Source organism: Sus scrofa, chromosome 9 (assembly GCF_054392235.1).
Source record: "Sus scrofa isolate SSC_HxYL_T2T_F1_AM1 chromosome 9, Sscrofa_HxYL_maternal_Yorkshire_Landrace_v2.0, whole genome shotgun sequence".
Taxonomy (NCBI): Eukaryota; Metazoa; Chordata; class Mammalia; order Artiodactyla; family Suidae; genus Sus; species Sus scrofa.
The window spans coordinates 61267630-61293188 of NC_139391.1; the positions used below are offsets into that span (position 1 = coordinate 61267630).

General features: G+C 57.2%; 1 protein-coding gene across 4 annotated transcripts; it reads right to left on the reverse strand.

The window, feature by feature from the left end:
* Positions 1-510: 510 nt before the first annotated feature.
* Positions 511-25559, reverse strand: B3GAT1 (beta-1,3-glucuronyltransferase 1). Of its 4 annotated transcripts, XM_084974352.1 has the most exons (8): positions 24907-24963; positions 23381-23468; positions 9413-9503; positions 9138-9284; positions 5482-5990; positions 4708-5004; positions 3745-3845; positions 511-2529 (listed from the first exon to the last, which is right to left on the reverse strand). In XM_084974352.1, the coding sequence occupies exons 3-7, from the start codon at positions 9414-9416 to the stop codon at positions 3759-3761; spliced, it is 1044 nt and encodes a 347-aa protein (XP_084830478.1). In that variant the 5' UTR covers positions 9417-9503; positions 23381-23468; positions 24907-24963; the 3' UTR covers positions 511-2529; positions 3745-3758.

Genomic DNA, 25559 nt, shown 5'->3' on the forward strand with positions numbered 1-25559 from the left:
AAGTGAGCAATTCTTTTAAAAGGCGGGTTAGACCAAGTCCATCCTCTGCTCTGGGCCCTCTGACAGTCTCTTCTCACTCCCGGGCTGTAGGCTATGCCCTGGTCCCGGGGCCAGGGCACTTTGTGCCCCCAGCTTCCGTGCCCAGCCCTGCCTCACCGCTCCCAGTCAGCTGCCCTTGGGGGCTGGTTTTCTAATGCTCTCCCACCCTGGAGAGGTCTTTTTCTGGAGGTCTTGCACCCAGGTCACTGCATAGACATGCAGAGGTCACCTGGCCAGGGAGGCCTTTCTGACTGGCTGGGATAGGGTGCCAATGGCTCCCCAGCTGCACTGTCTCCCCCAGTGCACCCTGGGTTTGTCCATCTGGCTCTTCTCATGAAAAGGCTGCTCCCTGCAGGCTGTGCTTTGGTTTCCACTGTCCTATGCCAGCGCCCAGAGCAAGGCCCATCCACCTGACTGATGCTGGCTGGATGGTTAAATAAATGTGAAAAAGTAAGGCAGGGCTAAGGAGGGTTAGGACTGTTAAAAACCATATTTGACTTTTAATTTCGAAACAAATTAAATACAGTTAAATTAAAACAGACCAGATGGCACAGCTGCCTGGGCTCCACCCTCCTGTCTCTGTCCTCTGGACTCTGAGCCCCCACCTCACTCCATACGGTGGGAGCAGGGAACAGACTGGCTTTGGAAAATAAACTGCAGTCATGAACCCAGTTCTGATTCCTAACCAACTCATTCCCAACAAAGATGAAAGCTGCAGTCCACCAGGGTTATAATTATAAATAAATACACATGCAGCTAAGAGAGGGTATTAAGTGAAAACAAAGAGAAGTAGCATTTGCCCAAATAAAAAATTAAATAAAATAAAAAAGAGAGAGAATACCCCATTTTGTGGTTCATTATCAACTTCCTGAAAATGAGCCCTGGGTTTTTGGCCAAGAGGGTGGCCCAAGTCCAGCCCATCTGACCTGGCGATCAGGGCTGGTCCTGGCAAATTAGACAGCAGAGGGCCTGGTGTAAATCCCACACTTGACAGAGGCCTGTGCCCGCCCACCCTCCTTTCCTGCCACCCATGCGGTTCCCAAATCGCCATGGGTGTGGGGCGTCCTGCAAGCTGATTCAGGGCTCTAGGGATGTGATCCCATTGACGGTTTCCTGACTACGGTGGGGAGTTAAATCCGTTTCAAAATAGGCAGCCGATGCTATTTGTGAATGTTAGGTCGCTGGGCTGAGTCCCACCCACCACGCACGCACCCAGGAGTGGGTTCTCCCGGTCCTCAGATCTGTCCTGTGAGTTTAAGCGGAGTGGGGCTGTTAGCGGTTAAAAGTAAACACCTCTTCAGAGGGCTCGGGCCCTTCCTCTGCCTCCACGAAGGAGGGAAATTGTGCTTCCAACAGTCAGGAGCGTGAGGGGGAGACCAGTGGAGGAGCTGGCCCCACTGGGAAGCCAGAGAAGCCTCTCCTCCTGGCCAAGGGCCGCTCTCTGTTCCTTCTCTGGGGTGGAGGGGGCGGCTCGCTGTGAAGCTGGCTTGCTCTCTGTGTGCCCCGGTTAAGGAAGAAGTGAGGTTTTCTTTCCCACTTTGTGTGTAAATAGCATGATTTCCAAAGCAGCCATAAATCCCTCTGCTGATCCAAAGTTGTCCCCCTCCAGCCAGGGGCAGGGAGAAGCCCTGGGACTGCCTGGCCTCTTGGAGCCCCTGTGGTTTGTGGCTCTCACAGCTCTGGGTTGGGGGACTTCTGTCTCCCCATTACCAGCCCAGGAGAGGGACCTGGAACCCAGTGCCGGGGGCAGGGGGGCCAGCGTGTGGACAGGGTCTAGTCCAGGTCGGCCCATGGCCCTGTGCTGGCTCAAGGGCCTGCCTCCTTTCCTGGGCTGGAAGAAGCAGGCTTGAGGGACAATGGCTGAGGGCTGGGAAAGGGGCTCTGCTCCACCACAAGGTGTGAGGAGGTGGGGGGCCTGGGAGGGGGGTGCCTGCAAGCAGTCTGGTTCCCCTGACTAGGAGGCTGCCTGCTGGGAGCACAGACAGCTTGATGCTCTAGAAACAGGAGCCAGAGGAAATTGAGGGCTGCATCTCAGTGGAGCAGTGCATTCCTGACACGGGTTGAGGTGGGATGTGGGCTGCTCTCCATCTTCAGAAGTCCCTGGCCTGGTGTCCTGTGTGGTTGTGGAGCCCTGAGAAGGGAGCAGGGAGGCTTCGCTGGACCGCTGGGCCTTTCACCTCCCTCCCAGCACGGCATCACCCCGGGCTGGGGGGCCCACGTGTCCTGCAGGCCCTGCCAAGGCAGGAGGCTTGCTGGCTGGCCTGGTGCAGCCAGCAGCTGGGCCCCTGGCCATGCCAGATGGAACAGAACAGGTCCGGGGTTTCTGTGCTTTAGGGTCTCCGTCCTTTTGTCCTGGCCTCAGGCTGGGTTCTCTCTGAAGGCTGCAGAGTAGAAAGGAGGGTGGTGGCGAGTCCTTAGGAGGCTGCCTCGGAGGGACCACCAGCCATGTGGAGAGAAGGAGGCCAGGAGCAGGGTCCGAGAAGGAGGCTCCTGTGAAGGGGAGAGGAGGAAGGGTGAGGCAAGAGGAAGCCACTCAATCCTGGGCCCCCTGCTGGGTCACCCAGACTCTCAGAGCCCACCCTTAGTCCCTACTGAAAAGCGGTGGCGGGGGGTGGGGGAAACAGCCAAGGAGATTTCCAAGTTCAGGGGACAAGACAGTCAGACTGACACCCTGTGGTCCCTGGAGGGCAGGTGGCTGCCAACGGCTGGGGTCAATGCAGCTTGACCCCAGGGCCGGAAGACAGGTGTGTGTCCCACTATCTGAGCTCCTGCCTCCAATGAGATCACAGAGAAGCCCACAGAAAATTCCCGGCTTTGCCAGTCACCTGGCCCAATTCACTCACTGAGCTTTTCTCAACATCATTCTTTTGCTTCTAAACTGTAGATCGATCCCATGACCTAAGTCAATGGATGGTTTTAAAGAATTGACTAAAATTGCAACACTTGTACAGGCCTTATTAGGTGCCAGAAACCGTTCCTGGTGCCCTCAGCAACCTATTTTGCAGATGAAGAAACTGAGACCAAGAGAAAGAAGAGTCAAACTGAGAAAAGTGGTAGCCTGGGAGCCGAGCCAGTCTCTGGGTTCTTTGCTTTCACCACCTTTTAGGAGGAACCCACAGGGCACAGAGCACAGAGTTCCATAAGGGGACAGGCTCGTGGCCAGATTAATGGTGGTGATAACAGTGAGCTGTTACGGTGCAGCACCTGGAAGGTGAGGCCTTCCAAGCAGCTGGTGGCAGAAGGACCCAGCCATGCGGGGTCACCTTGGCTCTTGTCGACTTCAGCATGCCCCGTCCTCTCCCTCCCGCCTTTGCCTGGACCTCCACGATGAAAGACCAGGAGGAGGAGTTCCCGTCGTGGCACAGTGGTTAATGAATCCGACTGGGAACCATGAGGTTGCAGGTTCGATCCCTGGCCTTGCTCAGTGGGTTAAGGACCCGGCGTTGCCATGAGCTGTGGTGTAGGTTGCAGATGCAGCTTGGATCCCACGTTGCTGTGGCTCTGGTGTAGGCCGGTGGCTATAGCTCTGATTTGACCCCTAGCCTGGGGACCTCCATATGCTGTGGGAGCAGCCCTAGAAAAGGCAAAAAGACAAAAACAAATAAATAAATAAAATAAAGACCAGGAGGAAAGGACTTGGCTGATTTATTCTGTATCCAAAATTGGGGTGGCCCACCCCTTGCGTCACCCGCCTTCGTCCCCTACCTGTTTCCTGGGGCTCAGATCTCCACCGTGGGGTCAGTGAAGCCTTTCTTCCCCTCGTTCACCAGCACCGGCTTCTCTGTCCGTGTGTGCCAGACCAGGATCTGTGTGTCCAGAGACACGAGATCACATGGGCAGGTTCCTGACCTTCCCCTGCAACTTCTGCCTGGCCCCACCCTCGCCCCCTTGCCGTTGTTCCAGCAAGATTTTTCTCCCCTCATTCTTGCTGTTTGTACATAGAATGCCTTCAAAATAGCTGTTGGAAACAAAATCTGCAGCTATGGAAATGAGACAAATGGGTCCCAAGATTTCCTTTTGCTTCTTATGTTTCCCTGCATTTTTGTTTTTTTTCTTTTTTTTCTTTTTTGGAGTTCCCTGGCCAGGGGTCAGATCTGGGCCGCAGTTTCAGCAATGCTGGATCCTTGAACCCACAGTGCCAGGCTGGGGATTGAACCTGCATCCTGGCGCTGCAGAGATGCCACCGATCCTGTTGCACTACAGCAGGAACTCCTTTTCCTGCATTTCTTGATGGGTATCTCCAGAAGCAGAGAGTTCTTCCAGGGCCTTCAACTCAGTGAAGGCCCTAGCTGGAGAAGAGCAAACTAGAAGCAGTGTGAGAGTGTACATATGCTTGCATGCAGGTGTACGTGTGCATATGCATGCCTGTGTGTCTCTGCATGTGTGTGCATGCATGGAGGTGTGTCTGGCAGGGAGATCATGGAGCCCAGCTGCTTCGAGGTGAGGGAGGGCTGCAGTCCTGGGTTCTGCTCACTGGTTGCCCCTCCCCATTTCCCTATCTGCCTTCAGTGTGGCTGCCTGAGAGGTGATAAACTGCCATCCTGGGAGGCTGGTACTTCTTCACAGGCTGCTTGGGGCCTCTATTTCCTTCTCCCGGATCTGCAGCGAGGGCTTGCCCAGGTCGGGAGAAGTTTGCATCACAGCTGTCAGTTATGCTGAGGGTCTTACCTTGGTGCAGTTGGCTGCCTTGGGTTCCAGGTCACTGAGAGTGACAAGTTCTCGGAGGAGGCTGCTTTCCTGGTAGCCTCCTTTCACACCACGCAGTTTGAAGTAGGCCTGGCTTCGCTGCAAAATGAGCCGCAGGTTGACTGCAAATCCTGCCATGTCTATTGCAAATGGCCGGTGGGGGTCGAACACCGTCTTCCAGCCGACCACCTTCCCTGCCCCATTGACCCGTGGGGCCTCGTACCGAAGGCCACCGACGAAGGCGACGGGCCACACAGACACCCTCCTGGTACTGCGCATCTATGGGGGAAAAGAGTCAGGACATCTGGGTGGGGATAGGAGTCAGGGTGCCTGGGCTGCTGAGGCCGGAGGCCTATCTCCACGGAAAGCGAAATCATCAGTTGACTCTGTGCAGCCAGGCCAGGGGATGAAGCCCAGCCCCACCTCCCATCCTGGTGGTGGGCATCCGTGGAAGAACCTGCCTGGGCTGTGGGCAAGGCCACCTCTCTAACCAGCTGATACTCCTCACATGACCAGCTGCCTGCTTTGTCCCTTGCTGCAAAACCTCTGTCTTCCCACCTTAGAGTCTGAAATGACTCCCTCTCCTACAGTGCATGACTCCCAGACCCAGAGGATGCTCCAGGGGTCCAAAAGGACCACCCCCGCCCACCCCATCGGAAGCCCTTGTTGAGAAAGTGCCCCAGCCAGGACCGTGGTCTGGGAGTCCCACCTGGCTGCTGCCAGGTTCTCCCGCCCTTGCCCATCTCCGCCCCGCACCTCCTCAAAGAGCTCCAGGCTGTATGTGTTGTCATCGTCCGCGAAGTACACGACCCCAGGCTGGCTGGAGTTGCGCGGGAAGGTCTCTCGAAGCCAGCGCAGCGCCAGGTTGCGCTGCATGGTGCCCCGCGGGATGCGCGGGTCCCGTGCGTCCCCGCGCAGCTTGTAGTTGCGGGGCGTCTCCACGTGCAAGTGCGTGTAGTTGAGGCCGGTGTCGCGCAGCAGACGCGCTGTCAGCGGCGTGCGGCGCGGTGCGTCTTCCACCACCAGCCAGTGCAAATTGGGCACGTGCAGCAGCGTGTTGGCCATGCGCGTCAGCTCCGCCTTCTGCACCGGTCGGCTGTAGGTAGGCGTCACCACGTGGATGGTGGGCAGTGTATCTGACCAGGGCGGGGGCCGCGTGTACACGTACTCAGTGCGCACCACTTCTACGATGTCGCGATCAGACATGCAGTATTCCCTTGGGTCCGCGCCAGGGGGAGCTTCGCGCCGGGGGTCACTGCCGTCATCTGCAGGTTAGAGAGGGTGATGTGGGTGGGCTCTGACTGCAGGCACTGGGGAGGACGGGTGGTCCCCCCGCCCTGGCTTGCCATCGCCCTCTTCCTATCCTCCCTTGGAAGGTCAGCCATCCTTGCCTGGAGCCATGTGGGCTGGAACTGATGGTCAAGGCTGCTTGCCTGACATGCTCCCTAGGGCTCTCCTAGTTCTGACTCCTAGATGAACAGAAATAATATCTTTCTCCTCACATTTGACAGCTCTGTAGCTCTTTGAGAGTGGCTGGCCAAATTCCAAGATTGCATCCTCTGTTCCCAACTGTGTTGGGTTTTATATGACAAAGTGTCCTGCTCTTGCCACCTATGGATCCCTGGTCAGGCCAGAGAGGTCTGCACTGCCCACCCAGGGTGGGGCTTCAGAGCCCTGGGCGTTGCTTTTCTCTGCTGTGCAGATGCTGCCATGCCCAAGGGCAGTGATAATGCTTTTTGGCCACAGCACTGTGGACCCTGGAGCCTGATGTTAGCTCACCTGGATTTTTCACAAACCCTCGAGTCAAGTGGGGCTTACATAATCCAGCCTCCAAAACTTGGTGCAGAATTTGACACTTAACTGCATTTTGTTCTTGGGTGTTACTCATAGTTGACGAGATCATTCTGAATCCAGAACCTGTCATTTTTCATTTTAGAGATTCCCACATTTGGGCAAAAGGACAGGGTGGAGACCTGTTTTAGCTCTTGTGTGGTTTGGTGTCAGTCTCCTAAGCTGTACTTTCTGGACATGCTCTTTCAAACATCTGGGCCCTACCTGTCCCTACACCCAGTCATGTATGCCCACATGTCCCCAAGGAACCCCAGGAGGGGTGTGTGAAATCTAACAGTGGCCTGGCTGTTGCTGACAGTCTCAGGCACAGAGAGTCCCTCCTTCCTTTTTTTTTCCCTTTTTTGCCCCCCATCCCCACAGCATATGGGGTTCCCAGGCCATCAATCAGAGCTGAACCTCAGTTTTGACCTAAACCCACTGTGCTGGGCTGGGGATCCAACCCGCATCCCAGCGCTCCGAAGAAGCCCTTAATCCTGTTGCCCTACAGCGGGAACTCTTAGCCCCTCCTTCCTGAAGGCCCCCTGCTCCAGTTGGGGTAGCTCTAATGAGCCAGCCTTCTCCTACATCCTGGACATTCCCCCCCATGGGCGATGCTAGCACAGGGAGAAATCAGTGCACCTGCATTTCTTGTTCTTAAAGATTCCCTTCTCTCCAAGGCTTGTCCTCCTGTTTGAACAACTCTGAGGCTCTCCATGACCTCACACCATCTCCGCAGGAGGTGGCAATAGTCAGAAGATGGACTTAGGGATCCAGTTGCCTGGGCTCAGACCCTGCTCAGCTTTGTACTGACCATATGGCCTCGAGCAGGGTGCTTGGCTTCCGGCGCCTCAGTTTTAGGAACTGCAAAATGGAGCTAATAATTGCATCTACTCTATCGGGTTGCTATGCAGGTTAAAGCGCTCAGAATATAGGCCAGCAGTTCACTGTCATCTCCTCACGTGCAGAAGGAGGATGGTAAACAGCTCTGTTCCTCGTGGCTTCCTGCAACTACAGAAAGGATGGAGTGGGCAATTACATGTGAAGTGCAGTCCCAGGAGGACGCCGTGAATCACCCAGCTGCCACTTCCCTCCTTCCCCTGGCTACTGTTGGCATGTGGGGGTGGACGCTGGGCTTTGAGGGGTACAGGGACATGCTTGGCTCTCAGGGAGTTTGCACAGGCTAATGGCACAGGGCACACAGCGGTAGTGGGAACCTGCCCTGGACCGTGGGTGTCTGGATGCAGGTTTTAAAGGGGGCTTTCTGAAAGAGCTTTGGGTCCAACTGTGATAAGAGAAAAAGTCTGAGGAGAGGAGATTGTGACCAGGATATATGGTTTCGGAAACCAAGGCTGGGGAAGGAGTCTGAGAGCCATCCTGCCTCCCCTTTCTGCCACTGAAATCATCCCCAACAGGTGGGTCTATGCCCTGGAACGTTCTCTGGTGGTTTGGCACTCGGCTGGGTCAGTGCTTTTGCCACCTTTGAGTCCTAAAGGCCTCCCTAACGTCCTTGACTGCTGCCTCTGTTTAGTCCGTCTTGGGTGCTTTGGGGAGACAGGGTACCAAGGCCCCGTCCTCAGGCAGGAGTGTTAGTGCTGAGCAAAACTGCCTGGCATCTCTGATCCCAGAGCTTTGCCGAGAATGGGGTCCATGTGGCATCATGTCCTTTTGGGGATGGTAGTGTTAATCCCTCTAGGATGATGTGTTGTAGGATGACAGTTGCAGAGTGAGAGATGCTGGAGTTGGGAGAAGAGGATGAAGGTCAGGCGGAGAGCTCCAGGTGCTTGGATGGGTAGTGAGAACTTAGCAATCTTCAGCTTGGCCCTTCACTGCGGAAGCCTCAGGACCCACCAGGCTGAGTAGGACCCAATGTGTAACTGCGTGGAGCAGCCCAGCGTCAGACTGCGGGTCTCAGCCCCTGCCTGCACCCAAATCGCTGACTCCCAGGCCTCACCTCTCTCCGTGGGATGGGCCTGGGCATCTCTGTGTTTCATGCACATTTCAGTGGGAGGAGGGCTTCCCTGGAGGCCCAAGTCTGTGTGTGTGTAGTGAGAGGAGGAAAGGAGGAAAGGCGGGGGGCTGGAGACTAAGAGTGAGGGGCAGGCCAGGTGGGGGCACATGGACAGCTTTGCGGTGCAGGGAACCCCAATGTGAGAGGGAAAAGCACTGCACCCGGAGCCAAGAGAAGCCAATTCTAACCCTGGTTTTTCCATTATTGCTTTGGGGCACCTGCCTCTGTCTAGGCCTGTTTTCACCACAGGGGACTGGATCAGGGTTTCTTGAACAAGATGAGGAGCCACTAGCACACTTTCCCTGAAAGTTTTAAACACACCACAGGCCTAAAATCTGCCCACCCATCCCTCCCTGGGAGCAGGCCCATGAGCCTCTGTGCATGCCTGCGTGCGTGCATGTGTGCAGTTTCACCATTTGTCAGATCCCCAAAGCGGCTGACACTCCCCAAAGGCACAATCTCTGCCTGGACCATCCTACGGCTCCCCAGCTGTGGAGCAGACGAGAGGATTCCAGCAACCTTGGCCATGGTCATTCTCATTACCAAAGCCCAGGCCAGCCTGGGTGGGGCTCACCCTTGTGTGTGGCCAGCAGGGGTGCAATGGTGCTCTGGTGCCACACGGTGACTAGCAGCGTCCAGGGCAGTACGATGAGGACGATCGCAAGGATGTCCCGTCTCTTCGGCATCTCCAAGGCTGGCTGGGCCCACAACTCCTCGTTACCTGAGCGACGGCAGCAGACGGCAGCAAGCACAGGGGAGAAAAGAACAGAAATGGGCTGGGCGGGCCAGGCATGGGAGAGCAGGTGGCTGAATGCTGGCCAGTAGGCCTCACCCCCGCTCACAACCCACCCATTGCCGAAGCAGGTCTGCGGAGTCTGGCCTGACCAGAGTCTGGAGGACTGCTGTCCGGGCGCGGTCAGGAGCCCTGTGGAGTGGACACCTGCAAGAAAGAGCAAAGAGGATGGCCAGAGACCTGGGTGGGATAGGCCCCAGCACGGTTGGGTGGGACACACAGCATCGGGTTTGCTGGTGCCTGGCTTCTGCCCACCAGCTGAGCATGGCTAGCTCTGACCCCTCCGTCTCATGGCGGGTGCTGCCACTCAGGGTCAGCAGGATGTAATCTTCAGACACTCCTGCCTGAGTTTAAGCCCAACTCACGGTTGTGCCTCAGTTTTCTCACCTATAAAATGGGCACCATCCGCACCTACTTCTGAAGGCTTCTGGGAATTAAATGAGGTAATACCCATGGGGCCCACCAGCTGGTGCCTGATGGACACAGTGAGCTCAGGACACATTAGTGGCTGTGACAGCCACAGACTTGTGCCTGATGGTTATTTCACAGCCTGGATTAAGGAGTCAGAGTTGGGGTGGGTCCTGGGAGAACATTCTTGGGAGGGCCCTGCATGTAGAGGACAGAGCCCGGCTGCTGTAGCTGGACGTCAGCTGGGAGAGGTGCCCCCGGTGGGGGCTGCCACGTCCTAGGGAGACGGCAATGAAATGGCAGCAGCAGGGGCCCCAGGAGAGGTACCGTGCCTGGGGAAGAGTTCCCTTCCAGCCTGACTCTCTCATATAACAGGAGACAGGAGCCCTTCTCCTGAGCACCGTGGACACTGTCACATCTCATTTTCTGCCTTCCTGTCACCTCTGTGCTGAGCACCTCTGCAAGGGGCAGCCAGAGTCCCAAGGGGAAGTGGGAGGGAGACATCCACCCCAGTGCCCAGCCCAGAGCACCAAGCCTCCCTCAGGCGAATGTGTGTCCTTCTCCAGCAGAGCCGAGGGCCAGGGCTGAGCAGGACTTGATCACATTTTTGAGACAGTGCATCCCCCTCATCTTGTAGGGTCTGTCTCCCAGATGACCTCATGCCTGGTGAAGAGCCATGTTGGGCTCCAGTGTCAGGCACCGTAGTTTCCTAGGTGGCCACCAGACCCTGCTAACCCTGTGCTCCACTACCTTGGAGGCAGAGGGTGGACAGCAGGCCCTTGATCCTGTCCCCAGGGGAAGGGACGGCCCCCTGGGGTAAACAGTATGGGCACAGAGCAGCAAATAATCCTAGGGATGGTGCCTCCTTCACACTCCTCTGCCAGGGCCCCCTGCAGGTACCAGAGCCAGTGCCACACCCCAGGGCACCGTCTGGGGGGTCCTGCCGTGAGTGAGCTCACGCCACACCCCCTCCAGCCCCTACCCTGCTCCAAGGCAGTAGACAGGCTTCAAAAGGCTGAGTCCTGCCGCGGTTTGGCTGGGCCATCTCAGGCCCCATGAGAGGTAAGAGGCGCTTCCAACAAGCCTAGCTGGGAGGTGTCGTTCTGTGATCACCCTGGAGCTTTCCAGGCAACCCGGTCTCAGAGAGGCTCTAATTCAGAGTGGGAAAGCCACAGGTGGTGGGGCGAGCTTCACCCCTATTGCGCACATGCCCAGCCTGCCCCAGGCACTCAGGAAGCTGCCCCTCCCTCGGGCGCCTGGGCTATAGCTTTAGCAAGAAGGGCTGGTAGGGAGCACTCTCAGGGGCAGAGAAGCACTGGACACTCCACTTTCAGTCCTCCAGTCCACAGGTGCTGACCTCATCCCCCTCCCACTTGGAGTTCCCGAGGCTGTGAGGGTCAGTGTCTTGTCCAAGGCACAGCACGGGGTCATGGGTCTGGGCTGCATCAGGTGCCAGGGAAGGGAGGCCAGGCCCCAGAGCCCCTTCGATTCAATCCCCCTGCATGTCCCAGCACCTCCCTGGGGTGGGGTGGGGGAGATGCAGGAAAGGAGCCAGGGGTGGGGTGAAAGATAGGGAGGGAGGGAAGGGCTCCAGAGGGAGGCTCCAATCCCATCCTCTATATCTGGTCAAAACATCTCTGAAAGGACGGGAGAGGGGAAGCAGAAAAGCTCTAAAAATAAACTTAGCCATAAACCCAGTTGTGCATTAATTACTCTCGAAGCCATTACGGCTTGAAAACCCCATAACTTTAATGGAGGCTATTATAAGCATAGCAGCAAAATCGTGGCGCTCATTACCAGGCGGTTATTAAGCAGAGCAGGGAGAGCCCCCAGCCTTGGAGAGAGCCAGCTGGCCAGCAGGGGGCGGGTCTGTGGGAACTGGGGCTTGGGAGGACATAGAGTGGGCGGCAGGGATTGGGTTAGAGGAACTGCACCCACCTGCACCCAGAGGCCCCAGTCAGAGATGGCACTGCAAGGATAGCCACCGGCCATGGCCCGCTGCTCTTGCCTGGCCCTGGAGGGGCAGCTCCGATCTGCCTGTGCTCTGGGCTTGAGCATCCACAGACCCCTTGGTGGACTCAGGCATAGGAAGCAACTCAAAGATGGAGGAGGGGCGGCTACCCTCAGAAGCTGAGAGACCGGAGAGGGCGCAGCAGGGGAACGAGATGTTTGTGGGAAGGTCCCGCAGGCCAAGGCCAGCAGGGGTCAGTGTCCCCTGTGGCCGTGACTTCCCACCGGCCACTGCAGCACGCATCTGTGACCAGCCTCCGCCGTCATCCATTCCTCAGCAAGCACAGAGGTGGGGGCCCTTCCACCATCCTGGGTGAAAGGAGGACACACACGAAGGCTGTACTGAGGGGCATGTGAGCTCAGTGGGTGACATCAGGGGATGCGAGAGGGGCTGGACTGTGCTCTGGGTGACTTATCCTCCTCAGCCTCCATCCTCACTTCCAAACATGGGGCTGGGTTGGGAGCGCTCTAATGAAGGCCCAGTTCTGCTATTTTAGCCCCTTGAGGTTAGGGCTCCGTGAGGATGAAAAAATGCCCTGGGAAGACACGGGGGTGGGACATTCAAGGCTAAAGTCAAAGCAAGAGGCCAGCATAACAGCTTTCCAAGGCACTCGGTCATGATTTAAGGCCAATTAGACCTGGAGATTGGCCATGTCTTGGAAGACCTACTTATTGAAATTTGCCTGTGAGTTTTACGGTGTCACGGGCTGTGCATGACAACTGGGGGTGTTTGGGGCCCAGTCAGGCTAGATAGGAGAGGCCGAGCCTGGGGAGGCAAGGCCGGGGTGAGGTGGGGCTGGATGATCCCAAAGGACGGAGAGGCTTCCTCCTGAGCCTGCAGGTGTTCAGGTGGAAATTGCATCCATGCCCAGCCCCTGGGCAAGAGGCTTGTTTACTTCCATTCAAGGAACATCAATTTAGCATCAGTGGTGGGCAAGGTTAGGCTGGATTCCAGGGCCACACAGCAGCATGGTCGCAGGAGCGTAGGGTGAAGAATCCTTCCAGGAGATGATGTACCTGCCACACACATGTCCTCGCTACTTCATCTGTGGTCCTCTCCTCCATCAAACACTGCTGGCCAGATCAGCAGTGCCCTCTGTGGACACAGAGCTGAGGCCTGGCCTGGGAAGCACTGCCTCTCAGACTCGACCCACCAGGCACAGAGCCTGCGGCCTCAGCACCGACATCTCTGAAGTGACCCAGGACCTTAGCGAGCAACCCAGGGCTGCATCCTTTAGAACTGTTACATTTCCCACCAATCCTCACCTAATTTAGGGAACCTGTTTCCTAGACTTGTCGCATGGAGTCTTTTGAGAGCATACAACATAGTTTTCAGACACAACAAAATTCTTTCTTTCCAGGTCATAACTCCTGGTTTATGTCATATTCTGTGACGATGAGAACAAACAGGGCTGTTGCAAACAGGTTGGGAACAAACATTACAGACTCTCAGGGAGGATGTAGCTTGCTGGCCGGCAGAGGGAACGCGCCTCCACCCCCCCCACCCCCCCCGTCCCCCCAGCCTCATGCCTGCCTGTTAGTGAACAGATGGAATGAAGGATGTTGGTCCTATGTGGGTGGAGGAGAGGCTGAGCAGGAGCTCCTGCTGTGACCGGGAGGAAGACTGGGAGCCTGAGTCCCTGAGGGCCCAGGCAGGAGTCAGGGCCCAGGGCCCAGGTAGGGGTAGAGGCTGCAGGAGGCAGGAGGAAGGGAAAGAAGACGGTGGCCGGGATGCTGGTCAGGGCTCCAGCTCCACCCTCCAACCCCAAACAGTCCCGAGAAAGCGAGGCTCCACTCTGCCCCTGAGATCCGTAGGAGCCCTAATGGGATCAAGGGATTAGTATTGATCCTGCTGCTGTTGTTCAGGAAAAGCCTGATGCTGGAGCTAATCAGGTCCCATCCAGTCAATCCACACTCCATTAACTGGCCCCAGGCCTTCGTCCCCGGCCACCCACACCCCCACCTGCCCTGCCTCCCAGCTACCAGCTAGCTCCACAGTGGGGGAGGAGGGCTCCCTCCTTGTCCCATCCCTGCAATACTCGCTGCCTCCACCTTGGAGAGAAGGGGGTCTCACAGTTCATTCCACCCTTGAGGAGGGCAGTGAAGTTCAGGGGGGCTCCTGGATGGGATCGCAGCTCACAGCCCTGCCTGGGCAAGCGGGACTCACTTTTCATAAGGCCTCGTCCTTCAGGCCTCACTGCAGGATGTGAGGGAGGCAGTGAGGTTTCATCCCCATTTTATATATGAGGAAGCGTAGGCTGGGAAGGGCTGCATGTTGGCCCAAGGTCCCCAAGTAAGCAAGCCACTCACACACAGGTACCTGTGTGTGCTGCTCCTGGCTCACTGGGCCTGGCCCTGCCTTCCCCTGCTGGCCCAGCCGAACACCCAGGAAAGGGCTCCCCACCCAGCTTTCACAGTGGAGGCAGGCGAGGCTCAGCCCTGGGGAGGAGGAGGGCCTGCCCCTGTCCTGGCCATCGTTGCCCTGCCAGCAAGAGGGCTGGTGTGGACCCCAGGCCTCATGCCATTTCATTCCTCTTGACGGGAGACCAGGCCCCAGGCTGGGGCAGGAGGATGCGTCAGCTCAGCTCAGGCTGGTGAAAACCACACAGAACAGCTTTGGTTTTCTTCCGGCCCAAAGAGTCAGAAAATACAGCTCATCGGTTGCCTGTTTGAGGTGGTCCCCTCATTTTCTTTCTGTTTTTTTCAGATTAGGTTTGGATTCTGGTTCAGAAGAGTGAAAATGGAGGTCTGGCCATTGTGTGGCCACCTGCTTCACTGCAGGAATTTGAACAGAATAAACTACTGATCCCAGTGGGTTTTTACTGAAGTTCCCAAATCGCCAGGCATGGTCTTCAGATAGAAGAGCATCTCCTCGCCCCGCAGCCTCCATGCTGAGGGTTTCGCTTGGGGGATTCCTGCTGGCTGACCTGTGGCTCAGCTCAAGGTGGGGACACAGACCCGATGGAGAATTGGACAATGGACAGTGGTCCACCAGGCTGAGCAGCAACCCTGTGAAGAGCCACACGTGGAAGGTCTTGGGGCAGTGGCTCAGGGTGGGTGGGGAAGGTGCTCAGCAGGGAGATGCTGCAGGAGCCCCAGGCACGTGGGCAGGGAGCAGCAGGCTATGGTCCTTCCCTGAGTGATGGGGAAGTAGGGTGGGGGAGGCCTGGCTCTGCCGCCTGCCATCTGTGAGACTGGGGATTGGTCCCCGCACAGAATCCAGCTTCTGGCCCTTGGCTCCCCCTAGGGTCAGGAGGAGGTTTGATCTTGGCAGGAGCCCCCTCCCCCAACCTCCTGTCCCCCATGCCCTACTGTCTCTCCATCTTTGCCCCCTTCTCGGAACCAAGCCAGCTTGGGAAGGAAAGTCACCACTCCCAAGATGAGGGCACTGGTATTCTCCTGCCATCCAGCCGGTGGTCATGTGCTCACACTTCGAACGACCCAGTTCTCTCCTGTCTCCAGCTTCCGTGGTCAGGAGCCCAGACTGGCACGCAGGGTCCTCTGAGCAGGGTCTTCCAGGCTGGGCTGCATTCGCCCCTGGAGAGCTGACTGGGTTGCACCTGCATCCATGCTCGGGATCAAGCAGAGACCATTGCCTCGTGGCCACAGTGCTGTGGGCAGTGCAGCCTGTGGCTGTTAGCTGGGGCTGCCCTCAGCTCTCTGCCTCGTGCTCTTGTCCAACACGGCCACCTATGCCCTCAGGCCAGCAGGGAGGGTGTCTGGAGAAATTCTGTTAATAGGATAGGTCCTCCAGAATACAATGTGATCAGGAGACACATGTGACGGCCTATCACCTTAGCCACATTCTGTTGGTCAAAGGCTTGTCACAGGCACCTCCACACTCGAAGATGTGAACAGCAGGAGTCAGGGGTCACGGGGCCACCTTAGGGTCTGTCCAGTACAGCAAGGAGGCCAGGTCACCTCCCGACCTCAACTCCTGTCTGGTCCCACAGCTGGCACACCCCAGGGTGATAGTGGGTCCAACTCACAGGCCTGGCCCTGTTGCCGCATTCCTGCCTTCTGAGTGGCCCACAGAGAAGTGGCTTTTGGGGAGCGTCCGGGCCCAGGGCTTCTCCTCCTCCTCCTCTGTGTGAACTCAGCAAGGTGACCCCCTGAGCCTTGATTCTCCATTTGCCAAATAGGAATAAGATAGTGCTTCCCCTCTAGGTTTTAGAGTGATTAGAAAAATCAGTGTAAACTGTCTGGCACATTGTTGGTGCCAGCAAACAGGAGCCATTGCAACTGCCCATCCTGTGGCCCTGGGAAGGGTCAGGAGTGGGGGGCTCAGATGGAAGCTGCAGACCCTAAGGGAGGAGCTGGTGAGGAGGAGGGCAGCGACATCAGAGGGTCTCAGGGCTCCCTGTGGACTCACCCTGGGCCTATCTGGCCTCAGTCCCCACCTCCAGCCTGGAGCTGCTTTGCCTCTGCTGTTGTCTGGGATATTCCACTGAGGCCTTAACACAGCTGAGATCCCACCATTGTCTTTCTTCTAGGTCAGGTGCCTTCGTCCTCCTCTGCCTCAGCTGCCAACATAAAATCCCAGGGCTCTTCCCACTGTTCCCCTGCATCTGTCTGGCCAACCCTGATGCTGGTCCCAGCCTGTTCTTTCCTCCTGCTGAGATCTGTCCACAGAGTCCATCCCACTGCCTGGCACACCTGACCTGCTCTCATCAAGACCTTCTTATTTTAAAAATAATAATAATAATAATAACAGCCTCACCTGAAGCATGTGCAAGTTCCCAAGCCAGGGACTGAATCTGAGCCACAGCTGTGACCTATGTCAGGTGAGGACCTAGCCTGCACCTCTGCAGTGACCCAAGCTGTTGCAGTCAGATCCTTAACCCCCTGTGCCTCCATGGGAACTCATCAAGACCGTCCATATCCTCCTCCCTGGCAGCCAAGGTGCTTGGCTGTGTGGGCGCACCCACCATTCTAACCAAATGCATCCTCTCTGCCTCCCTTCTACCTTCTGCCCACAGCCATCCCTGACCCCACACCCAGATTGGCACTTCGCTCACTGCAGTGCTCATGAGAGCTCTGGAAGCCAGCTGACCAGAGACCAGCCTTGGTCCATCCAGACAGTGATTCGCCACCACACCCTGCCCCCGCCACCTGCTGAGGTCTGGGGCAGTTTCTGGGCAGAGGTTTCCATGCAGAGTCTAGAGGCTCAAAGAGCAAGCCAGCATCCCTTCATTTCCTTCCTCCTGTGGCCTCTGACCCCTGCTGTCCCCTTTGCTAGGCATCTGCTTTTGCCCAATGTGGGGGGCCTGTGTATCCCCGGGTCTGCTGGCAGGGACCCTGTGACAGCTCTCCAGGACCCTGAGCTGTTTCCAGGGAAGAAAGCACTGGGGTAACAGCACCATGCCCCGGCCCCAAGCCAGAGGGAGGAGTCAGTGCTCTGACAGCTCTGGAGACCTGGAGACAGAGAAGAGCTGGCTGACGACTGACCACCCAAAATCCTCAGTCCTGCCCCAAGTGCCTGTCAGGAGTCCTAGGTCCCTCTCCCGGCTATCAGTTGCCCCTACTGCCTGGATGAGAGACAGCTAAGGGGGTGTGGGGCCCCAGCCTGAGAAAGCCTGAGAGCCCCAATGGGCAGCCTGTACTCCACCCCCCTGCCCCCCAAGAAGGTCCATAAATCTCAGTCCCCAGACGGTAGATCCTGCTGACACTATCTGTACACTTGGCAGCCGGTGCACACAGGGCCAGCAGCAGGGCAGCAGAACGGCCAAGCCCCAAGCTGAGACAGGGCTGAGCAGGTTTCCCCACACACAGGGGCTCAGCAGGACTCCTGCCCCAGGGGCACGCTCTGCAAGGAAGGGGCAGATTTCTCTCCCCGGGGGAGGGCGGGTTGCTGTGGAGCAGGGCACCCACCTGGGACCTTTGCTAGGAATGTTCCTCTCACAACGGAGCTCCTGCTCCACCTCTGGGCCAGACCTGGCTTGCCCCCTGCCTGGGGACTGTCACACGGGTTGGGTGTTGAGCAGTCAGCATTGGACGGTCAGGGGAGCAACCAGAACCCAAACAGACACCATTCTCCCCAAGTAAAGCTAGGGTCCTTCCTTCCTGCTCCCCCCAGGGCCAAGTACTCAGCCCAGAGGGGTCTGTGGGGGGGGGGGGCACACCCAGAGTGCCCTGGGGGAAGGGCAGTGGGGAGACACCTCTGAGGAGCATCTCTGCACCATGATCTGGCATCAAACGACTGGGCAGACAAAAAGCATCCACAGAGAGCACCCCTGCTCCAACACGGTGACCCCAGAGGCTGTGGCACTCAGGGAGGGGCAGGCACAGCAGGACCAACCCATGTGACACACAGAAGCGAGCTAAGTTGTCAGATTCACAGACAGAAAGTAGAGACTGGGATGCCAGGGCTGGGTGGAGGGATTATTTAGGGGATACAGAGTTTCCAGTTTGCAGATGAAGAAGTTCAGGAGAAGGAAGGCTGTGCCACAAGATGAATGTACTTAATGCCACTGAGCACTTAACAGCAGTTAAGACGGTACATTTTAATTCCATGTCACATGGTAATTTTCTCTCTCTCTCTCTCTCTCTCTCTTTCTCTCTCTTTCTCTCTCCCTCCCTCCCTCCCTCTCTCTCTCTTTCTTTCCTTCTTTCTTTCTTTTTTGCTTTTCAGGGCCGCACCCGCAGCATATGGAAGTTCCCAGGTTAGGAGTCGAATCAGAGCTGCAGCTGCCAGCCTACCTACCCACAGCCACAGCAACACAGGATGTGAGCTGTGTCTGGGACCTACACACAGCTCCCAGCAATGCCAGATCCTTAACCCACTGAGTGAGGCCAAGGATCAAACCCGAATCCTCAAGGATACTAGTCGGATTCATTTCTGCTGTGCCACAATGGGAACCCCCAGTAATTTTCTTTATCACAAAAAAAAGAACCTATCATCCAGGTGTGGTTAGATGGGTCAGCAATGATACACCTGGATGCTGGGGGACATAAGAGGGCTTTCCCTGCAGTGGGGCTGGGTGGGCACCTGTGTGTGGTCCCAGCGCATGCACCTTCCTGCTAGTAGTCACTTGGGAGCATCATCGTGAGGAAACATGCACGGGGCAGGCCTAGATGAGCCCCTAGGAATGGGCCAGATGTGGCCATGGCTGGAGGACAGCCTTCACACATGCACGCACACATGCACACACGCATGTGCACTCACACGTGCATACATGCATACAGGCATGCACACACACTCATGTGCACTCATGTGATGCATGCACACACACATTCATGCATGCACACAGGCATGCACCCCACACCCCCACACAGAGCAGCCTCTGTGCGAGGAGGAGTGGAGACTAGGGGCAGTGGGGACACTTGTTCCCAGCAGGAGATTTATGGGACAGAGAGAAAGTGAGTATTGGCAGGTGATGAGTTAGGCAAGTAATACTTCAGCTTTAGGTCAGCAGCTTTCTGAGGGAAAAATAAAATAAAATAGCCTGCTCAGAGGCTGGATGGCAACCTGAGCAGAGCTAGGATCCTGGGGCCTGACCAGCAGTCCTGCCAGAGCTGGCCCTGCTCCGTGCTGTGCAAGAATGGGTGTGGCACTAAATACCCAGGAAGGGGGGTCTCCTGAGGACTCCAGGAGCCTGGTGTGGTCTGCTTCACTGGTGGCAATGGCACCTCCATGGACGCAACCTAACACCTTTGTGTCGTGCTTACTTCCAAGGGTGTTGGGACAGTGGTTGGTGGGGGGAGTCCGGATTTCCTCAGGCTGCAAAGCCCACCTGGGGAACCCCAATCAAATCCAGGGCTTTGGGTCTGGACAAGCTGAGTTGGGAGCCCCAGATCCTGTCTCAAGCCACCCAGGGCCCCGACAGGTCATCCAGCCTGCCAGTTTCCAGCCTGACCTCATTCCTTCGGTCAGAGTGTGCGTGAACACACTATGCAGGCTGGATGATTCATGATTCACTGGTTTAATTAAAGTTTCATATGTATTTTTAATGCACTGCCTGTGGCCTAAACCAGCTGACCTTCCCTAGGGCCCTGTCAGGATAGTTTAGGTGGGTCCTTCTGGGCCAGTTGTCACGGGAGGAGACGGAAGGCCCATCCTAGCTATTGCTGAAAGGGGCCCAGGTTTCAGTGTAGGCCTCTTACCCCGAGCCTATGGCCTCACTGCCTGTCTCTGATCTATAAGAGCACAGGGGGCCTGAGAGAGAGAGGGGCAGGTGTTGGGAGATGTCGGTCACAGTCTGGGACAAGGCAGCAAAATGCTGTGTGACCTGAAACAGGAGTGGAACCTCTCTGGGCACTGACTTCCTTATCTATGGAAAGAAGGAAGCAACCTCCAGCCACTGAATCCTAATTCTAGGCCAGATCATCTGTTGGGACCACTGCTAGTTCAAGGCAATAGATGTGAATTTTTGTTCCCCAGACCCACACCTTTTTTTTTGGCTGGTGGGCCTGCTGTTCCTGGGGCATCTGTGAAGGAGAGCTCACCAAGCAAAGCCGTGTAACCTGGCTGGGAAATCTGAGTTCACACGCTTCACATGCCTCTCATTTGAGATGAGGAGATGAAGCTCCTGAGAGCCTGTCACCCAGTGAGCAGCTGACACAGCTGGGCCTGGAACCAGGCTCAGCCAGCTGACCACTGATCACATCCGGCCAAGTGTCCTTCTCCCTCTGCTGGGCTGGAGTGGCCTCCTAGCGCCCCTTCCCTCAGGACCAGGGCTTGTTATTCATTTAGTTAACCTTTCATCTAACAAACATTTATGGAGCCGTCTACTTTGTGCCAGCATGCCGAGGGTTCAGCAGCTCCCAGCCCATCCCCACCCAGCTCCCAGCCCGTCCCCACCCAGCAAGATGCTGGCAGAGGCCAGAACTTCATTTGCTCCTTTAATTTGAGCAAATGTGAGCGCTGAGGAAATGCCCTTTAGTGGGAGCTGCATCCTTGGTGTATAAGGCAGTGTTCCCTTGCAAAGACAGACACATGCCCCACCACATTTTCTGTCCCGGGAGAGTAGGACAGGGCTTAATTACCTGCCACATTCCCATCACAAGTGAGGAAACTGAGGCTCCAGGCAGGTGGAAGATGGAAGCAAGGACACATGTTGGGTGCTGAGAGGACAACCCTGTCCCCTCGGCATGCCTGGCACAAAGTAGACTGCTCCATAAGTGTTTGTTAGATGAAAGGTTAACTAAATGAATAACAAGAAAATTGCTAAGCAAAGAACTTACTATTCAAATTCCTAGTAATATGATTAACTATAATTCTCAATCCTGCCTCGTTAATAATAATTGGGGATGATAATAATTCCATTATCATCCCCACTTAGAGGCGAGAAATATGAGGCACAGAGAGGTTAAGCAATGGTCCCAGGCCACAGAGCTGGGATTTGTGTCCAGAGTTCATGCTCTCAGCACCTTGCAGAGCTCTCTGTGTAGAGTCCAGGACAGCACTTGCCAGGAGAACTTGGTGACGCTGGGGATGTTCTGTATTAGCACCCTTCAGGATGGTGGCCACGAGCCACATGTGCTACTGAGATCTTGAAATGTGGCTGGTGTGGCTTGTGACTGCCCACTGGGGAGGGAGAGCAGCCCACCCGACGTCTAGCAGTGGGCTCACAGGGCTGCTGAGTGATGGTTCAATGAACAGCCCAGAGTCTTGAACCTCAAGAGACTCGCAGCCTCAGAGGCCACATTGTTCTACTTCTTCACACAGAAGGGAGATAGAGTGGAGCGAGAGAGAGGGGACTGCAGGGACCCAGGCTCATGCAGCAGTCAGCGAGGACCCACAGGCCAGGTCCCCTTCTCATATCCACGCCCGTGCCCTCCAGTCCCTGTTCCTCCTGATCCTCCCTCCCTTCCTTCATGAAGCAATAATAATGGGTCATGTCTCCCAGTTGCAGGACGGGAGAAGCCCTGTCACGCCCTAACACTGCAGGCTAGGTTTATCCCCCAATCCAGCCAACTTTTGGTGGTCCAGACTGAGACCCCTCACTTTTGCGCCAATCGATGGCAAAGCCCTCATCCCTGCCGGGTGCTCGGCTGGGAGGCTGCTGCCCTGTTGTCAGCTGGTGTGCTCAGGGAGCAAAGGCTCATTTTAATATTGGCTGGAGCTAAACCTCATTAGAAAAGTAAATTTGCTCTAGCTGAAAAAAAAAAAAAAAAAAAAAGCAACCCACACAATCCTTCTTTCCATAGCTAAATAGAAAACCTGATCTGATTTTGGATTGTTTGATGCTTTATGTTCCTGGCACTGACCCAGAGCCTGGAACACAGTAGGTGCTCAGTGAATGTGTGCAGAAATAGGATGTTGATTGATCTCCGCCTGCCGTGCCATCTTCCAGCATGGATACCAAGAGACCACCAGTCCGGCGTTCTTGTCAGTTGCATGGATTTTTTTGAACAACCACCACTGTCTGGTAAGTGCAGTGATCACACTGACCACTGATTAGACAAGGAAACCACGTTGCTGCTGTTCTTCGGCAAGGGGACACTGAGTGCGTCTTAAAACAGAGGACTCCGCAGGGGAGTCTGATGGGAGAGATGGCAACAACGCCAGTGTGACTGGCCCTGGGGTTGGCCAGAGAATTGCCACTCCAAATTCTAGAGCCATCCAGGTCTGGGAGGATGTGGGGAGTGGAGCAAATACACACTGTACAGTAACATCCATCGAGCACTTTACCTACAAACAGCCTGGCAGAAGAGGGGCCCTGGGTTTACAAGCCTTCGGGAAATCAGGTTTGGAGGGCTCAGCTTTTCCCCAAGTCCACCCAGCTGGTCACAGACGGACCGACGCAGCCCTGGCCTGGCTGACATGTACCTTGAATGGCACCACCTCCACTCCCCCACCCCATGCTCTCCCCAGGGTCCCCAAAGGCTGCTGGCCTGAAGGCTTGGGGGTTCAGGAAGGACGTTTTCCTTGTCCTTTCCCTCAGGTGCCAGGGAAGGTCCACGCCCTTCCCTTCCCCAGCCCACTGTACCCCAGGGCCAAGAAGGGTGTGGGGTAGGCGTCTGGAGATTGAGAAAGCCCTCAGCACGGGAGGATGGGCCCAGGGAAGAAGGTTCCCCAGAGCAACCCTGATCTCACAGCCTGTCCCCTCTCTGCCTTTGGGCCTCCCTCTGAACCCCACATTCGTCCTCAGGAAGCTGTCCCCAGCTCCACCGAGGGCCTCTTGCTGTGGCCAATAGCTGCCGCCACTGGGCATCTGGAAGGAGGCCCGGGGGGGGGGGGGGGCGGCTCCACTGCACGGCTGGGTTCCTGGTCCTCCGCTCTGTGAGCCGCCTCTGTGTCTTTGTCTGCTGTCTCTCGCGCTGCTCGGCCTGCCTCAGACTCAAAGCTTCCCTCACTTCCTGAGCCGTGCCTCTCTCCCTGCTCGGTTCTCAGCAGAGGGGAGCTCTCAGACCAAGCTGAACCAACATGCTCCCTGATCCCAGAGCCTGGCTCCCGCACCCTCCCCCTTGCAAAGCTTCTGCCCTGTCTTATCACCCTGTGCTCACGACCAGAGAAGTACAGACAACTGGGTACCCTCACCCCTCAAAACTATGGTGGCAAAATCCAGGTCTGTCCAGAGGCCCAAGGCAGGGAACAGGGCTAGCTACACCAGCATCTTCCCATGGAGCCCTGGTTCTCTGCCTGTCTCTGCTCAGTGATTTACCTGCTTCAGGTGGAGCAGTCAGTGCCTGCTCATCCAGAAGCCTCTGTACACATATTCAACCCACTGCTCATGAGTCTCCAACATGCCCCTAAGAGAGAGGGATGTCCAAGCATCCACAGGTCAGGTATAGAAACCGGCACAGCAAGCCGCTCAGCACTGCTGCTAAACGGGGTACAAATCCATCAGCCCTCCCTGTTCTGTGACCTGGGCAAGCCTTCCTGTTCCCATGCAGGGGTATAGCATGCAGCTCCAGAACCCGTGGGGGGCTGAGAACAGACTGGGCAGTCTCTCTGAGGGTCCCAAAGGGAGGGTCTTTGTTTCATATGCAGGAAGGTGGGACTTGATGTTTGGTTCAGCAAGGCCTCAGCTAAGCAGGTTTGGGAGGACATGTCTTGATCTCTGGGTGGAGGAAGGGAGACAGAGGAGCAGAAGACAAACCTCAAAAAACCCCAGAGCCACAAGGACTTCACAGGACATGAAGCCACATGCCCCCATGAACGGGGGCACACAACCACACAGAAGAGTGTCACAGGCTCTGGACTAAGACATCCCCACCCAGTGCTTTGAAGCAGCACATGCCACACAATCCAAGCTGCCAACGTATACCTGACCCAGACTGATACCCACAAAAGGTAGAGCTGCCCCCACCAGCATGGGGCTATTTGAGCTTGAGTCCAGTGCACTGAGGTCGCCAGCCCCAGCTGGTCTCTCAGCCCCAGCTTCTACAAGAATCCACCCAAACAGTGCACTGTCCAGGGAGGAAGGGGAAGTTGGTGGTGGAGGGAACTGGTTAGGCCCTTGTTACGCATTTGTGTGTGTGTGTGTGCCGAGGGGATCTCTTGACCTCAGTTGCTGGGACCCAGACTGTCACCTCCTTTCCCAGCACAGTTAGACCTCTGGCCTCCTCCTCCCTTCTCTCCTGCCTCAGCTCCTTTTCAGAAGCTGCGGAGAGATTAGGATCCCAGGCCAGAGCCCAGTGAGGAAGGCAGGTGGTGAACTTGGCTGTCCCCTTAGACTGAGTGTCCTAAGGACCCTGGGGCCCCTTGCCACCTCCCAGCCCCTCAGCCTCCCAGTAAAGCTGCAGAGACTTAACTTGCCAGCGGCTGAAATCTCAAAGCTTGGGGACAACGCTGGGAAGCCCAAGCAGCGTGCTGGTCCTAGACTCCTGGCCACCCAGAACCACCTGCTGAGGTGGGGAGGAAAGGACCAGCGAGGTATGAACCCGGCCAGTTCCTGGAAGCTGCTGAGAACCAGCTCTCCAGTTCCCGCCAGCCCAGGAGGGCAGGCATCGCCCAGGTTTTGTTTTCGAAGCCCCCCCCCCTCCCCGGCGGCAGAGCCTCCCAGCCCCGGCCGGGTTCCCGGCCAGCTCTCCCCAGCCGCGCGCGCGCACACACACGCACACGCGCACACACACATACACACACACACACACACGGATGCGCACACACACGCGCCCATGAGGACATGGCGCGGGTACCGATGCGGACGCATAAAGGGGCTCTGTGCGCGGCGGCGGGGGCGCTGACCTGCTGCGGCGAGTCTGGCTTGTCCCCGGCGCACTCCATCGCCGCGGCGGCCCCTACGCCAGGGCTCCGGCGCCCCCAGGCTGTGGGCACTGGCCGTGCACGCCTGCGTCCCCGGGGGTTCTCGGTTTGCTGGCCCCCGGGGGCCCCTTCATCGTCGAGGGGTCTGCGCAGCCCCGGCCCGGTCCTTCTGCGCTCAGCAAGGCAGCGGCGGCCAAGCCCAGGAACGCGCGGGAGGGAGCGGAACCGGGAGCCGAGCAGGGGGCCGGGAGCGCGGAGAAGAGCAGGGCAGGCGGCCCCGGGCGCGTAGGGCGGAGGGGCGGGGGCCGGGGCGCGCGGCCTGAGCCCAATCTACCCGGCCGGCGCGAAGTCCCCTCGGCGGCGGCGGCTGCGCCGGGGCCGCCGCGGCTGTGACAGCACCGCCCGCCCCGCCCCCGCTCCCCGCCCGCCCCGCCTCCGCTCCCCGCCCCCGCCCCGAGCGAGCGCGAGCTGCCGGCAGGACCCGCGCAGCGGATGGCCGGTACCAACCTCGCGGGCTGAGGCGGGGGGCGCGAGGAGGGAAGGGACCCCCGGATTGGTATCACCCCCGCGCCCTCCCGGGCGGAGGCGGCCGCAGCTCTGCGAGCTGGAGTGGGGGCTGCGGGCCGGGCGACACT